Source organism: Anser cygnoides, chromosome 3, assembly GCF_040182565.1.
Source record: "Anser cygnoides isolate HZ-2024a breed goose chromosome 3, Taihu_goose_T2T_genome, whole genome shotgun sequence".
NCBI classification, from domain to species: Eukaryota; Metazoa; Chordata; class Aves; order Anseriformes; family Anatidae; genus Anser; species Anser cygnoides.
In genome coordinates, this window is record NC_089875.1 from 29468236 (window position 1) to 29483472 (window position 15237).

The window sequence follows — 15237 nt, forward strand, 5'->3', positions numbered from 1 at the left end:
GGCAGAGTTGGGATGGGCTGTGTAGGAACCTGAAGGTGTGAAAATCAACAATATGAGTTTACACAAACAGGAATAAATGAGAGCAAAAAGTATTTGCTATAGGCAACAGACTACACAAACCTTTACAACAGTATGAATGAACAGGAGTGGTGCAGGAATACATCTGTCACAACCCAGAAAGCAGGGTGTTGCTTAATTGTATCTTGGACAAGCTGTGATTGAAGATTTTACTGCTGAAAAAATTAGCAAGACAAACTCTGAGGATAATTCAGAGTAGAAGTTGATGCCTATGCTATTAGACTTGACAGTAGTGTGACAAGAAAGAAGATAACAAGAAAGGTTCACAATGGGAAACAAAATCATATTAACTTGTTTGTCTCTTTGTATTTGAGTAAGTTTGCAGCAATTCAACATCAGTCCTGTCCTGTCCTCTCCCCCCCCCTCCCCCCCCAAATGCAGAAGTTTGTGTTCTCAACTTGTTGTCAAACAAAATGGCATCAAGTAAGAACTCATACTTCAGTGGTGTTGCTTCTGTAACAACAGTAATAAATATTGCTGATGGGTGATTTATACCCAGTGTCCCAGCAGTATCCCAGCTGTAAATAGACACACTACCAAAAGATCATAGAATCATAAAGGTTGGAAAAGACCTCCAAGATCATCCAGTCCAACCACTCCCCTACCACCAATGTCACCCACTAAACCATGTCCGTAGATGGGATGCTCCCATTACTCCCCGTTTGCCCTCTTCCCTGAGTCCCCACTATGTATCTTTCATTTCTTCCTCACTTTTCTCTCCCAGAGGCATGGTGAGATAACAGATGGCAGCTCCAGTGGAGAAGAGAGAAAAACAGGGATCTAAGCTACCCATGTTTCATGCCCCCATAGCTCTGGAGACCTGAATGAGGAGCATGCCCCTGTATCAGCCTGGGCTGCAGCACTACCGCAGACAGGTCTAAAAAACAGAGCAGGTGGGCTGAAGACTGAGCAGTTGGTAATGGGAGAGAAAGAGCTCAAGGCCCCTAAAATTTCATTTCATAGCCCTTATTCTGAAGATTTTACAGTGTTACAATATTTGATAGGTTCGTGATATATTTTTATATCAATGCAATAAATATTCAAATGTTGTCACCCACTGTAAGTACCAGTAGTAAATGCAGACTGGGCTCTGACTGATCATATATTTGTAGAAACATTATTTTAGCACCACTTTTCACCTGTCTAGGGAAAGTTGCATGGTCGAAGTACTAGTTTACTAGTACTACAAACCGCTAAAATTGTTACTTACTAGATGGTAGGCTGATATTGGGTAGCATTACATCAGATAAACTGTACCTAGCGAAAATCGATTTAATACGTATGATCACCAGTTTAACACAAAAGGTACTAATGTAAGTATATGTAATCTTTCACTCCCACAAGAGCTTTGGGAAGGTGTCTTCTAACACAGGAAGGTATGGCTACTTTGAACAGGTGCTTGAAGGACAACTCTAGAAAGCATTCCTGTCTAGGAGAGTTCCCAGGATCATGCTTAACTTTAATCATACAGTGTAATCAATCCTGTATTTCCTGTCTGTTGAGGATGGGACAGATTTGTACCTTTCCCTCACAACACTTGTACCCTCCCATTGTGGTAACTCGCTGCTTTTTATCTCCCCTGTCTTCAGCTTGAGCTGAAAGGCCCTGACCTCACTTATGTCAAGTGGAGCAGTTCAGAAAACCACCTATGCACCACATGCCCTTTTTTTATTCTGAAGCACTTTTCTGAAGTTACTGATGTCTTTTAACCTGAGCTTATGCTTTGCTACATAGCTTCATAGCTTCAAAACAGCTGTGATATGACTACTGATTGTCTCCTGAAGTAAATAAGCCCTTGCCTGCTAAGCTAGAAAAAGATCTCTATAAAGGGTATTTCAGACAGCTTAGTAATGTCAATAATTATATTATCATCCACTTCATGCAATCCACTAATAAAGAAGAGAAGAGAAACATCCACATTATGGAAAAAGGCAAGAGGCACTATGTCAAAGCTTGACAACTTCAAACACCTTGAATGCTGTCTCTCACCAGTAGCTTTGTATTCCCAAAGTAAAGAGTATTAAGTTTCATTGCAAGACTACTGATTAGTACTGTTACAGTAGTAATCCAATGGATGAAATAGGATTCAGTGTTTTTCACTCAAATAATCCCAGGCCTGAAATATTTGAACTCCCCCTCTTTTCTACTTTTCTATTTTCCTGATAGATATTCACATAGATCCAATTGTAGGGTAGAGGCCTAAACTTCCATGTCAGCAGAAGACACCTGAACTCTTTCCAAAATAAAAATTAGAGGTCGTTAAAGTTAGGTGTTCAAATCCATTGTATTTCAGTAAAGTGTCATAACTTTAAAAGGTGCTAAGTACAATGGGAGCTTTACTTCATGATCTTGTCAACAGCCCTGTTTACCAGAACCATAACATTTGGATACCTAAGGGCATTTGCCATTGTTGGCTTCTGTCCCTTTAGAGTGATTAAAAAAAAAAAAAAAGTGCAAAGTTTTAAGGGAAATATCTCATTTAACACTTATAACTTTGAAATAATTATACTCATTTTTTCCCACACTTGGCATTTCTTAGATCCCAACTAAATTAAAAACAAACAAAAACACCCAACAAAAACAACAAAACACTAGGTGTCATGTCTCTGTCTTCTGCCATTACTGAACTATTCAGGCATAAAATACACTACTGAAACATCTGAAAAAGTTTATGTTATTAATCCACACTTAACTCAGAAATGTTTGGAATGATATTAATCAAACTTATATATATATATATATATATAAAAGATCAGGAAAATCTAGACAAGTTTCAGTACAAACGACGTAAGGTTATGAGAATATCAGCAGACTTGTTAAAATGTTTTAGAATTAAAGATGATGTTCTCCTTTGATTATACTGTTTCCGTGATAATAAATGCTTACTAAATATAAAACCATACCTCAGTTTTTAACCTGATTGTTTACACCCTTTTCCTCCTCTCTCCCATATTACTCCCTACTGTATATAGCAGCTTTCTGTATTTTGGAGCAAGTGTAAGCTACCTCCAAATGTTGTAGGAAGAATTAAGTAAAGGAACAGTGCTCCTTAAATTTATAAATATACATTTAATCTAATAAAGTATCAACATTTCTATGTCGGCTACATATAGTGTAAAAAAATCAAATAAAGAGTGGATCGTAAGAACACAAACCAGAAATCTCCTTACTTTGAAAGGGTTAGAAAGACATGTAAATATCAGTGTAAACGGATTAAATAAATAGGGGAAAATGAAAGTGAAGCAGCAACTGACTACATGATCTGTATGGATATAAACGGTTCATTTTTTGTTTTATAAAGAACAAGGTATTGTGAGCACTGCGGTACCTACAAGAAAAGTAGAGTAATTCAGAAGCAGGAACAGCAGTATTTTCTCTATGCTACTTTTTAAGCATTACATCTAGTCCTCTAGTGGAGTGATTTTCTTCCACTTCCAGCAAGGATGGATGAATAATACCACATTCCCTAGGCTCAGACAGAATATTACCACCAGGGATACTGAGGATCTCCCAAGGGGTCTCCTTCTGATATATTAATATTAGAGATGGAAAATATTTTTGATGAATAGCATTTCACAGAAATGCCTTTATGATCATGACGTACATTTTCATCCAATTATTTTGACAGTTATGATCAGAACAGAAAAATACACAATGTTTTTATTAATATTTAATATTTTTTTCAAAGAAACACTGTAACAAAACTAATTTGACCACTTTAGTTGACATTCAGACTATCTGGAAATAATCAGACAACTTTGTTCTAGCTTAGATTGTTAAAAGTCATCAGCCATATATCTGATTCATTTAGATGAATTATTGAATTATTTATTTGAATTTACATGAGCAGCATTGGGACAAATATCCTCCTATTATCTTGTTTAAATTCAGATAGCAAGAAATAACTGATGTAACTGTATGAGATTTAGATGAAGGTAAGCAGTTCTCACAAGTTTATTTTGGAATGCCTGCTTTTCTGCTTTCCATAAAACAAAAACAAAAGAAAACAACAACAAAAACACTTTTTTTCTTTAAACTTTAAATTTCATGGTGGATTATTTTCAGTTGAGAGCCAGACTGGTTTCAGATACTGAGCATTTGTAGTTTGTGGTATTCCTTTTTTTTTTTTTCTTTTCTTTTTGCTCCCAAATGCTTACTATGTCCAAAAGCTAAAATATTTATGATTTATGGTAGAGAGCAAAAGAATATCTCTTAGAAGTTATCTGCTAAACACAGATACATTTAGAAATATTTCTAAATATATTTAGATAAAATTGAACCAAACCAAACCAAACTACCCTCTTACTTTCCTTGAATTTTCATAAGGAAGAAAATCTGTTTTCTAATTGGATCAAATATAAATTTTCTTTGCCTTTATAGCACAGCCATCAAAACCTAAAATGAATGTATGAAATTCAAGAGGATGCTTTCAGGATAGATGTGTGGAAGATTTATCAAAAGCTAATGAAGTTCCAGAGGTATAATTACTAGCCATGTAATACTAACTCAGATCTGCTGTGCTTTGCTTGGGCTCAGAGTTTACTTTGATGGAAGTGGATCATGTGTTGTCTTGCCAGAAAAGTTCTGCTTCGTAGGTTGGCATCCTTTTTTTTTCTACTTGTCTTCTACTGCATTAGGAGAAACTGGGATTTCACTGCAGGATGAAATTATTCACGTTAGTTTTGTTACTGAGAGCTTCTGCAACCCAGTACAAAAAAGGCTAAGAAAAACAGATGAAGCTTTTAAATGGACAGATGGACAGTTTTGGGCACGTGAATGCAGAAGAACAATGGAGTATGACAAACTCACAGCCACACCCACAAACATAAAGAAGAAAGAAAAGTAACATAAACTGTGGAGGGGTAATTGTGACCAGCTAATCCTTTATGTCTTTATTCTGTGTGTGAACTCTGAAGTCATAAGTCATCTTAGTTTAGTGCTCAACTGTTTTCTACTCTGTGTTTGCCATTAGAGGCTCATTAGGCATCAGCATGTGGGAAAAGATCTTTCTGTCAGTCGACACCTTAACATTTTTTCCCAGCATTGACTTCTTCCATCCATAATGAACAGTATGTCAGAGCAATAACCATTGCTGGACTGTCCATGTCTTAAAAGAACTGTCACCTACACTAGGAAATTAAGCTTGGTTTTAACCACTTAAAAGAAATCAGTATTATGGAATTGTGTAGCTAGATACTTTTCAGTTCTCCAAAGACAGGTGCAGAAATAAGTCTCCTGAAGGGTCCTGAATGCTGACATCTAGGTTGTATAGCGTTATGCACACATGTTCGGGCCTTTTTAGGCTTTGGCCAGCATCGTAACTGGTTAATGATGCAAGGCAGAAAGCAAAGCTCCACACGTCCTACATGTCCTGAATGGCAATACTCCAAATAATGTAAATCATTACATCACTTCTTTATTATGCCTTGCATTATCAATTTAAAAAGTGTGAATTCTTGAATACTACCGTGGGAAAAAGCTGGAGGAAGGCTGTGGGAATTGTGAGATACAGATTTTATTAATGACTGTTAATGACTTCACATGTGATTTTAAGCAGGTAATTAGGACTAAATGCTCAAACTATCCACTTTACTTCAGAAACCTAATATATCTCATCAGATATTTCGCAATTAAAGCACTCAAAATTCAGAGGCACTTCCAATATGTAGCCCTTTAGTCATTCTCTTTCTCAGTCCTCTTCTCTGTGGTAATAGTACCTAATTTTGAAAAGCAAGTTCTTTTATATTTGCTATTACTAAATTGTTGCATAATTTAAAATAATTAAAAAAAAAAAAAAGCTGGTAATGGTAGTTATAGCTTGGGCACACTTATTAGTCAGCTACAACTTATCAACAGTGAAGTGAGTTTGCCTTGGAGTGTCACACATAATAGTGACAGAGACCCCAGACCCTGTACAGGGTTCTGGGGGATAGTAGGATGAATCTCAGCAATGCTTCAGTAAAGTCCATATACCCTGCCACTGTTCTAAGGAATCTTACTACATTGTGTAAGGGCAAAATCAAGAGCAAATATCAAGTTGCTCTGACTCAGAGTTTCCCATATTTTTGCAATTTCTTCTGGTGTGCTCACACTGAATATTAGTTCAAAATATTCTTTAAATGACTGTTTCCTTTGACTACAGGGCAAATGCCCTAGCAGACATCCAGAAGTACCAAAGTTAAAACTTGCAGAACTTCCAGGGCAGACCACTCATTCCAGATTCTGATCTCAGTTACATAGCTGTAAATCTATTGTTTCTCCATTGTAGTTAATGGTGCTTTTTCGGTACAACATTTGTGTTCTTGGCATCAGAGTCTGCCCACAAACATAACTCAAACACATTAACATTTTCAAGGGCAGATGGAACACCTGCATCTAGTTTTGTATGACCTGCTGTCTTTATCCACTTTAGCAGAACAATAGGCCTTTCAGCCTGTTCTTGTCTACCCTAAAGTATGTTTTGTGGTTTGCACTCCTGTAGTGTATGAGGGAATCAGAGAGAAAATTGTATTTCCTGGAGGCAAAAACACTCAGATTCACTCAGAGAGTTTTGTTTTTGGGAAGTCCACCTCAAATGTGGAACAGTTTCCAGTAGGAATTGTAGTACTCTACAGATAGAAATAAAAAGAGCAGAAACCAACAGGGATATGGATAAATAACAACCAATCCCAAAACACAGTGTGTATCTAGCCTTGTGTTGGGGGGCTGTGACAAGTGGTGTGACCTGAGGACTAGCTTCCCTATGATGAGAGTGGTTGCATTTAACTACAGGCCATGCACCTCCTCACCTGAAATTGGTTAGTTGGCAGAGAGGAAAGGAATGAAAAGGCCCCATCTTTTTCCCTACTTACTCTCATGGTGTTTTTCACTTGTTTGTTCGTTTGTTTTTTATGATACAGAAATATTCCTTCAAGCAGCATATATACTGCATTTTTCTGTTTTCTTTTTTTTTTTTTCCTTTTTTTCTTTTCTCTTTTTCTGTGTGCTGCTCAAGAAAGCAACAGGACAAGTTGCCTGGACAGGTAAGGCTGAGGTTCATGTTCCTTTCCTCTTCTGGCCCTGATGCAGAGAATGAGCTGTACCTTTAGAAAAACACTTCATCCAAGGCTCACCTGATATGCATAGAGGGGCTGATTTAAGGCAAGAGGGTCTCTCTTGCAGCCTGATCCATTCTAGAAGTCTCTGCAAGATGGTGCAACTCCTTGTCCCTCTGTCCCAAAGTTATTCCCAGCAAAGATAATCCTACTGTGTCTGAATATCAACAAGTTCCTATTATAGTCCACAGCAATGTCAGAGCACTTGTATCCTGCAAGATTCCCTGCCCAAGAAACCTGTTGTAAATTCTTGAGATGATAAACTAAGAAGAGATCACATCTGGGTTTTACCTTTCACAAGTTTCTACATCAACTCCATGTCTAGAATAGCAACAACCCTGTGAACTGCAAGCCTACAGCGAATGCTGCCAACAAGGAAAGCTACGTATGTGAAGGCTGAGAAGATATATGTACTAGACCAAGTGGAAGCCTATTTATATATTTGGGCTACATTTCCAATACTGAAATACCACTGCATTTTACCAGAGAGCTGTTAGAGTGCTAAAGCTTTTTATACCAGTATAATAAAATCGCCATTTTCAAGGAAAACAAAGTATATATATAATAAAATCATAATGGTGAGAGTCCTTGGCACAGCTGTGTTTGTTTGGGATCAAACTGCTCTACAGCCCCAATGAGGTGAGCCAGAAGTCTCTAGTCTAGATGTGACCTAAGCATATGTTCTGCAACTGGAGGTATGTTTTTGTAACACATGCAGATATGCCCAAGCTGGCTCTAATCTATCTAGCTCAGATAAGAACTGCTAGGAGGGTATGATATCATAGGTTTCAGTCTTGGCTAGCAAACTAGGTACATACCTAAAATCAGGCTGACTGGTAGCCACTGTGCTGAAGTCACTACATCTGCCAGAACTAGATAAGTTAACACTGCAAATCCTGCAATCCTGTATCAGTTGCAATGCAGATATATTTTGAAAGACTTATTCCCAATGAAAGCTAAGAAACTGAGGCAGAGTTTAGTATGTTCTTTTAAAAGTGGTTGGGAAAAGTACCAAAAGTATAATTAAACTAGAGAGAGTTGGAGAGCATTAATCACACGCTGAAAAGCTCTCTTTTGCTAAGACATTTCACAGAGAGCACTAGGAGTGCCTTAAGTAACTTCCTCAGGTACATGCTTTGCAAGTGAAGAATAAATTAGCAGGAAATTGGCTGGACACAAGGAAAGCAGTTGGAATGGAGCTGGAAGTTGAACCAAGCTCAGTGAGACTGGGTCTTTTCTTCATCTTTAGAAAAGGTGAATTGGTTGTTGGTATAGCCTAAAGATCATGCAGCATGACAGGAGCAAAAATGCTCTTGAGGATGCTTTTTTTTCCATAACTGCATGACAAAAAATAGATATCTAAATAATCATTTGACTTTTAACGATATTTGGCATTTGCCAACAGACTTTGATTGGAGTGATTTCTTGCCAGGAAGGGACTGATCCCACTAACACTCAACTATTTCACTTGCATAAGTATATCCATTAAATTCAGAGTAATTCAGTGGACATAGTCATACTAATGAACATCTTCACATACATGATGCTTTGAATGTGTTTACTGTGGATTCAGAGACAAAATTTTACCAGGTTTATAACTTCAGTTCTGTCTTTTATTTCATTTTTGATATAAAGATATTTTTGAAAATCTTTCCTTGCATGCAAGCCTGATTTTATTCCACTTGCAACTATTTAGTATAACTTTAAGAAATGACGCTCCTTTTAGCGTTAAAAGGAGAAAAAAAAAAAAAAAAGCTCCTCTCATTCTTTCATATTGCTGTACTAGGAAAATCCAGAAAATATACTGACATTTCTTGAAGGGTGAAAAAATTCTTCATGAAAGCACTAGAAACTGATATAAGCACCAGTTTTGTAAAGACTAAGCGAGATATATTCCTCTTCCATTTGCGCTGTAGAAAAAAGAATCCTCTTGAAACCATAAACTATTTATCAACTTTGGGCAAGAACATCATTGAAGCATTTGCAATAGTGGCTCTAACTGAGTAAAGCCCATTCTCGACAGGACTTTACAGACTCCCTCCACCAGATAGAGCTGTTTCTCTACAGAGCTCTGTAGGATTCGTAGGCCACGGAAAGGTCAGGGGCTGACTCAAGGTAACAAGCTGCCTACAGCTTGCTCATTCCCTCCGTTTCACTGCCACTGTAAATGAAACGGGGAAGGCAGAGACTGACTGGTCTGAAGGAGTAAAAGCACATATTGAAAAAGGATGTTTGTAGCTACTGCATGCTGTTGTTTCCAGCTTTGCTATCTGCTACAAGTCTATTCTCTTTCCTAAATTAAGAATGGTATTAGACACTGATGCACAACAAACTGCTTTTACCATTTTTTGGGGATCTTTTTCTTACAACTTGGCGAGACACCCTGAAAACACAGTTGCCTGTCAAGTAATTGCCTGGACTGAAGTGACATTAACAAAAAATCAAAACACAAACCTGCAGCCAGTGCTGCCGGTGAGCCATGTAGGCTGTGAGCAGGCCTGACATAAATCTAGGTGCATTTTGATCTCACAAGCAGAGAGTGCTGAGCAGATGCAAATGTTACTTCTGGAAAGCAGATGGATTTCCTTAACTGGTCCTGAGTGTAGGTGCCCTGCAGCCAGCTTCTAGGTCCTTAACAAAAAAAAAAAAAAAGGCGACAGCTATGAAGACTACCAAAAGTACAAATAAACTACAAGGCGTAGTTTACCACTCTGCTGTAGCCTTTGCAATAGAATAAAGAAATGCAGGTAGAGTGCTTTTTCATTGCCTTTCTGCAGCAAAATTATTGCATGTGTTTTACCTTGTTGTCCTTACCCTCCTGTGATACGTAGAAGGAATAGCATTTGTTCTTCACTTCTTGAAGAAACAAATTCCTTCGAACCCACAAGAGAACAGAAAATAAAACCAAGTAACAAATACTGAAAAATCTTTCAAGTGGAAAACATTACCTACAGTTGGAATATCTTTGTTGTCTGTTACTTAGAATTTTTGAGACTGCTGGGCCAGTTTTTCTCATGACCTTTGCTGTAAGTATTTTAACTTTGTTCACTGTACTGAGTTACTGGATTTTAAAAATATTGTTCTGGGTTCTTTTGGTAAGTTAATAACTTCTTAGTGTAAAAGTTTACAAAACATATAGTTTTCTCAAAGTTATTTTTTTAATATATACATATGTACATATAAAAATTAAAACAGTGTAAGGTACATGTATTTTCCTAGCCAGTGTAAGGATGGAACGGTATGATCCTAAGTGAGTTTGCAAATCCTTATTCACGCAGGCAGTCTTACAAAAAATGATGTGTGAAACCAAACCTTAGCTTGTTTCAGTGCATGCAAAAGAGTAGATGGGTTAAATTAAACAGTAGGGCCTAGTTGTGTATGCAGTAGATTATATATGTAATTAAGCAAATATAAGATTTATTAATATTACTTTGTATATTGTGTTAATAGTCTGATTTATTCAGACTGTTGCAATATGCATGTGTGATCTTACGGAGACGTTAGGTTATTAAACTCACCATGGAGACTGTGTTTACTTAAATCTTACCTTGGGCATTCAAAATACACATAGTTGTTGGTCTCTTAAAAATAAACAGAAAAAAAATGAAACAGTGTATCAGCTCAGCTTTTATATCTTCCAATAGCTAAGAAAACAGAGCACATTGTTTAGGTTGCCTTTATTCAGAAACAACACAAACACATCCAGAGGAAATATTTAATTACAGTGTGTGTTCTTTCTCACACATTAAAATTAAGAGCATATAGCTCAATACATAGTAGATACATGCTAGGTTGTGAACAGGGGAGGGAAGGAGTAGGTGATTCTTGTATTTCTGAGGGGCCTGTGGATACAATCCTTTACAGAAGTAACGTAATAGATGAACCACAGCTGCTATGAGCCCAGGAAAGGCTGAATTGTGAAGGAAGACAGTTCCTGTAATTGGCTCCATATCACAGCTTTTTATCAAACGATTGTACTCGGGGATTGTCAAGATGATAATGAACATGGAGATTTTACTGTACTTCTGCTTTTACTAGTAGATTAAGTGGCAATAGGCACAAAAAGGCTTTCTTCCATTAATGTGAATGCTCTCATGACCCTTAGGCTTCATTAGTACCGTATCTTCTACCTGGAAACTACTGTGGAAGCACAGATACTGGAGCTATTTCTTCACCTCCAAATATAACACCTGCCTCCTGAGCCATTACCTGTAGAAATCCGTAATTACCTCATCTTTGCTCTCCACTCAGGAATGCCAGGTCCAGATCCAGGACTCGGTGCTAACCCTTTGTGTCCTCACCTGAGCGCATCCTGGCAGTAGGCTTCTTCTTTTCACGTTGCCTGAAATGCAGATGCAACCCCTTGAATAGCAGAGCTGGCCCTGGATTTTAATTCTGATATTAAAGTGAATTCAAAGTCTGTGCAAGGGCTAAGTCCATCCTGATGACTTTCTCACAAAAAGCTGGCAAGATCAGTAACTAAAAATAAACAAGGCAGCAGTATTTTTTCACTAGAGGAAACCAACTGGAGCCCACGTCTATGTACGTTTGTGCAGGGGAGGGGAAAGCTGCAGTTTCCTGGTTATTCCATGCAGTAGTCAGCACCATGGCGATGAACATGACTGAAATCTTACGCGATAAGCTCGATAACAAGGCACGTACACCCTTTTAGAAGACACCCCCGTTCCTTTCCGCATCTTCCACGCCCAGCAGCGACGATTCCCCGCGCTGTTTCCCCTCAGCGAGGCCGGGGCGGGGGGAAGGCAGGTGACCCGCAGCCCCGCTGGGTCGGGCCGGGCCGGGCCGGGCCGGGCCGCCACCTCCCGACAGCGCCTCCCGGCCTCGGCCCGGGCGGCCTGAGGCCACTTCCCCGGCGGCTCACACCGCGGGGGAGCCCCGCCTGCCGCCGGGCCCCGCTGAGGCAGCGGGGCCGTGAGGGGACGGAGCGGCGGGGGTCGGGGCCGGGGCGCGGCGGGGAGGTCGCCGGAGGGCGGCGCTGTGAGGGAGAGGGACGGCGGGGCCCGGCCGGGGGCGGGCGGAAAACCCGCGGGGAGCAGCGAGGCGGGGAGGAAGGAGGAGGAGGAGGAGGAGGGGGGCGGTCGGGTGCTTGAATAAAATCTGAGGGGCTCGGGAGGAAGGCGGACGGGGATGGCGTGTGTGTGTTTTTCTTCCTACGCCACTTTTATCCCGTGAGGGGGACGAGGGAAGGAAATACAACAACAACAGCGACAATAACAAAACTATAAATGATAATAAAGCTGTAAGTGCGCGGAGGCCGGCCCAGAGGAAGACGAGGGCTGAGGAAAGGCGGGCGCAGCCGAGGACCCCCGCGGGCCGCGCTGCTCCCCCCGCCGGCCAAAGTTTGGGCGCACAGCCGCTGGCACGCTCCCCTCGCACACTCTCACACACACACACACACACACACACTCCCTCGCTCACACACACACACACACTCGCACACTGACGTCTTTTGCGCATTTCCTGCACGGGAGCGAGCGGCGGAGCGGCGGCGGGAGGCGGGGAGGGAAGGACGGACGGAGGGAGGGAGGGAGGGAGGGAGGGAGGCGGCGGCTCTGCCCATCGCCAGGGCGGCGGCCGCCCAGCCGGAGCCCGCCGAGCCCCGCTCCGCACCGCTCCGCGCCCCATGCGCGGGGGTGGCCGCGCTGGGTCCCCGGCCTTGGCGGAGGACGAGGAGGAGGAGGAGGCGCGGGGGCTGCTGCCGGTGCTGCTGCTGCTGCCGCCGCTGCTGCGGGCTGCGGCGCGGATGGAAGGTCCCCGGGTGGATGGCTGCTGCTGCTGCTGCTGAGCGGAGGCTGTGCCGTAGGCAGGGCTGGGGGGGCGGCCGGTGCTGGTGATTCGTGCGGGTGTTTGTGTGTGTGCGTGGAGTGGTGCGGTGCCGCTCCGGGGCAGGGCTGGCGTGTGCGGGAGCCTCGGGTCGCGGCGCTGCCTCCCTCGCACGGCCCGAGCCGGGATTATGGTCTAGGAGGAGGGAGGAGGCTTTCGCTCGCCCCCCGGCTCTGCCCTGCCCGGGTTTTGGGGGGGTTTCTGCAGCCGCCGACGCCTCCCCCTCCCCTGCGGCCCCCCTCCCTTGTTTTCCGTTAGAAACACGGGCGAGAAAATAAATGCATTCACTGGGTGTCGCAAGAGCAAAGGCTAAATAACCAGAGGTAGCGGCACGGCGAGGGTCGGAGCCGCGCTGCGTCCCGCTCCCCCCCTCAGACCTGCCCCCCTATTTATTGGCGAGACCTCCTTCCCTGCTCCCCTCCTTCTCTCCCTCCCTCCTTCCCTCCCTCCCTCCCTCCCTCCTTCCCTCCCTCTCTGTGCGAGCGCGTTGTGCGAGTGTTTGATCCCAGGAAAAGTGCAGCCGTCCAGCCATGGTGGTTTTCAATGGCTTGCTGAAAATCAAGATCTGCGAGGCGGTGAATCTGAAACCCACGGCGTGGTCACTGAGGCATGCGGTGGGTCCCAGGCCACAGACCTTTCTGCTGGACCCTTACATAGCCCTCAATGTGGACGACTCCAGGATCGGGCAGACCTCCACCAAGCAGAAGACCAACAGTCCCGCTTGGAACGATGAATTTGTCACCGATGTTTGCAACGGCAGGAAGATAGAGATGGCTGTTTTCCACGATGCCCCCATCGGGTACGACGATTTTGTAGCTAACTGCACTATCCAGTTTGAGGACTTGCTGCAGAACGGGAGCCGCCACTTTGAGGACTGGGTGAGTGTTGGCGCCGCAGATACGGACGTGTGCACATGATGTTCAGTGGCACCGCTCTGGGTGCAACATCTGTATTGCAGAGCTAGGTTGCCAAGGGCATGTAATGGCTCTGGAGGCTTTTCATTATTTCCACGCTTTGTTATACTGAGATAGTCATGGTTGTGGTGCATCTAATGCATGTGGTCCACAGACACAGGAAGAAAGAAAAATAGGGTGCATCTAAGTAAGAGATGTGTAATTACCACTTCAGGTTCTGAAATTATGTTACATAAACACAAGTCCTGTTGTCTTATTGTGTTTGAAACCCGCCGACCAAATACATCTGTACAGAGCATCACTGCAAAACCCAGAGCCAGCTCTTAGACCGAGTTCTTTGCTTCAGTGTGAACTGACGAAGCCATGACGAGGTCATGACAAGCCTTAAAAATGCAGGTCTGACCTCTGATCCGAGATGATTTGGGGTCCTCGTATCGCTTGGAAGCTGACTGCAACGATGCTGATGCTCCTTCTTCCCCTAGATGGTCTGGACCTTTGTGCATAGACCTAATGCAGTGCTTCTTCAAATGCCTGAAATTGATAAAAGGGTTCTGGTGGATTTTGGCCACAACCAGGCAAATTCTGCTGCCTGCATGCACAATGTGTTTAACAGCTTCTACTGCATCTTAAAGACCCAGAGGCTAACGTGCCTCAGTGGGGGTGCAAAAAAGCTGGAAAATCCTTGGTCTGACAACCTCAGGTGCTGTGATTTAACACTGGAAAATAAAACAAAAAGAAGCACAGGAAACATGAATATGCACATTTCTGCAGTTAAACGGTTAAATGGTATATTCTTTATATCAGACGTGCAATAGAATGATGTTAGCTGTCTTCTGATTTTTAAATGTGCCCTGCTTGACCAGCCGTCTGAAATGTTTATGCTTGTCTTTTCGTGTTTATTTATTATGGTCAAAGATACTAGGCAGGGGAATGTTTTGTTGGCAAACAAAGAACCCAGGACCAAAGTGAAAACAGCAAGAGTTAACAGCTCAGAGTTTCATGTATCCTTTGGAGCTTCTTTACTTAAAGCAGTGCTAGAAAGAGATATCAGAACAATGGAAAGGCGTGAAAGAATTGTGCTCTGTTTATGCTGATTAAGAGCTGAATAACTTTACTGTTACAACTTTAATGTTTACGAATTTAAAATATTGCCCACTTCTGCTAGGTATGTTACATCGTGACAATTAAGATCTAGATTATTCTGATGCTCAATAGAAGCTACATGTTAGTAAGCTTGGATTGTAAAACTGGGCAATAGGCAAAGAAAAAAATTGCCAAATCAGGAAAAGACAAATGCAGCAGTATTG

General features: G+C 42.1%; 1 protein-coding gene and 1 long non-coding RNA gene across 5 annotated transcripts in view; one reads left to right on the forward strand and one right to left on the reverse strand.

Moving 5' to 3' along the window:
* Positions 1 to 4051: 4051 nt before the first annotated feature.
* Positions 4052 to 12207, reverse strand: LOC106029796 (uncharacterized). Of its 3 annotated transcripts, XR_001203363.3 has the most exons (5): positions 11402 to 12207; positions 10720 to 10753; positions 9987 to 10045; positions 9627 to 9803; positions 4052 to 4732 (listed from the first exon to the last, which is right to left on the reverse strand). It is a non-coding gene; the product is annotated as an uncharacterized lncRNA (long non-coding RNA). The 3 variants fall into 3 exon arrangements; XR_007169170.2 differs by lacking the exons at positions 9987 to 10045; positions 10720 to 10753; XR_007169171.2 differs by lacking the exons at positions 4052 to 4732; positions 9987 to 10045; positions 10720 to 10753 and adding an exon at positions 8692 to 9082.
* Positions 12208 to 12649: 442 nt separating this feature from the next.
* Positions 12650 to 15237, forward strand: part of PRKCE (protein kinase C epsilon) — a 300022-nt gene continuing 297434 nt past the window's right edge. For both annotated transcript variants that reach the window (XM_013171109.3, XM_013171108.3), the window contains exon 1: positions 12650 to 13894. In XM_013171109.3, the coding sequence (XP_013026563.1) occupies positions 13547 to 13894 (348 nt within the window). In that variant the 5' untranslated portion in view covers positions 12650 to 13546. The remainder of the gene's footprint in view (positions 13895 to 15237) is intronic.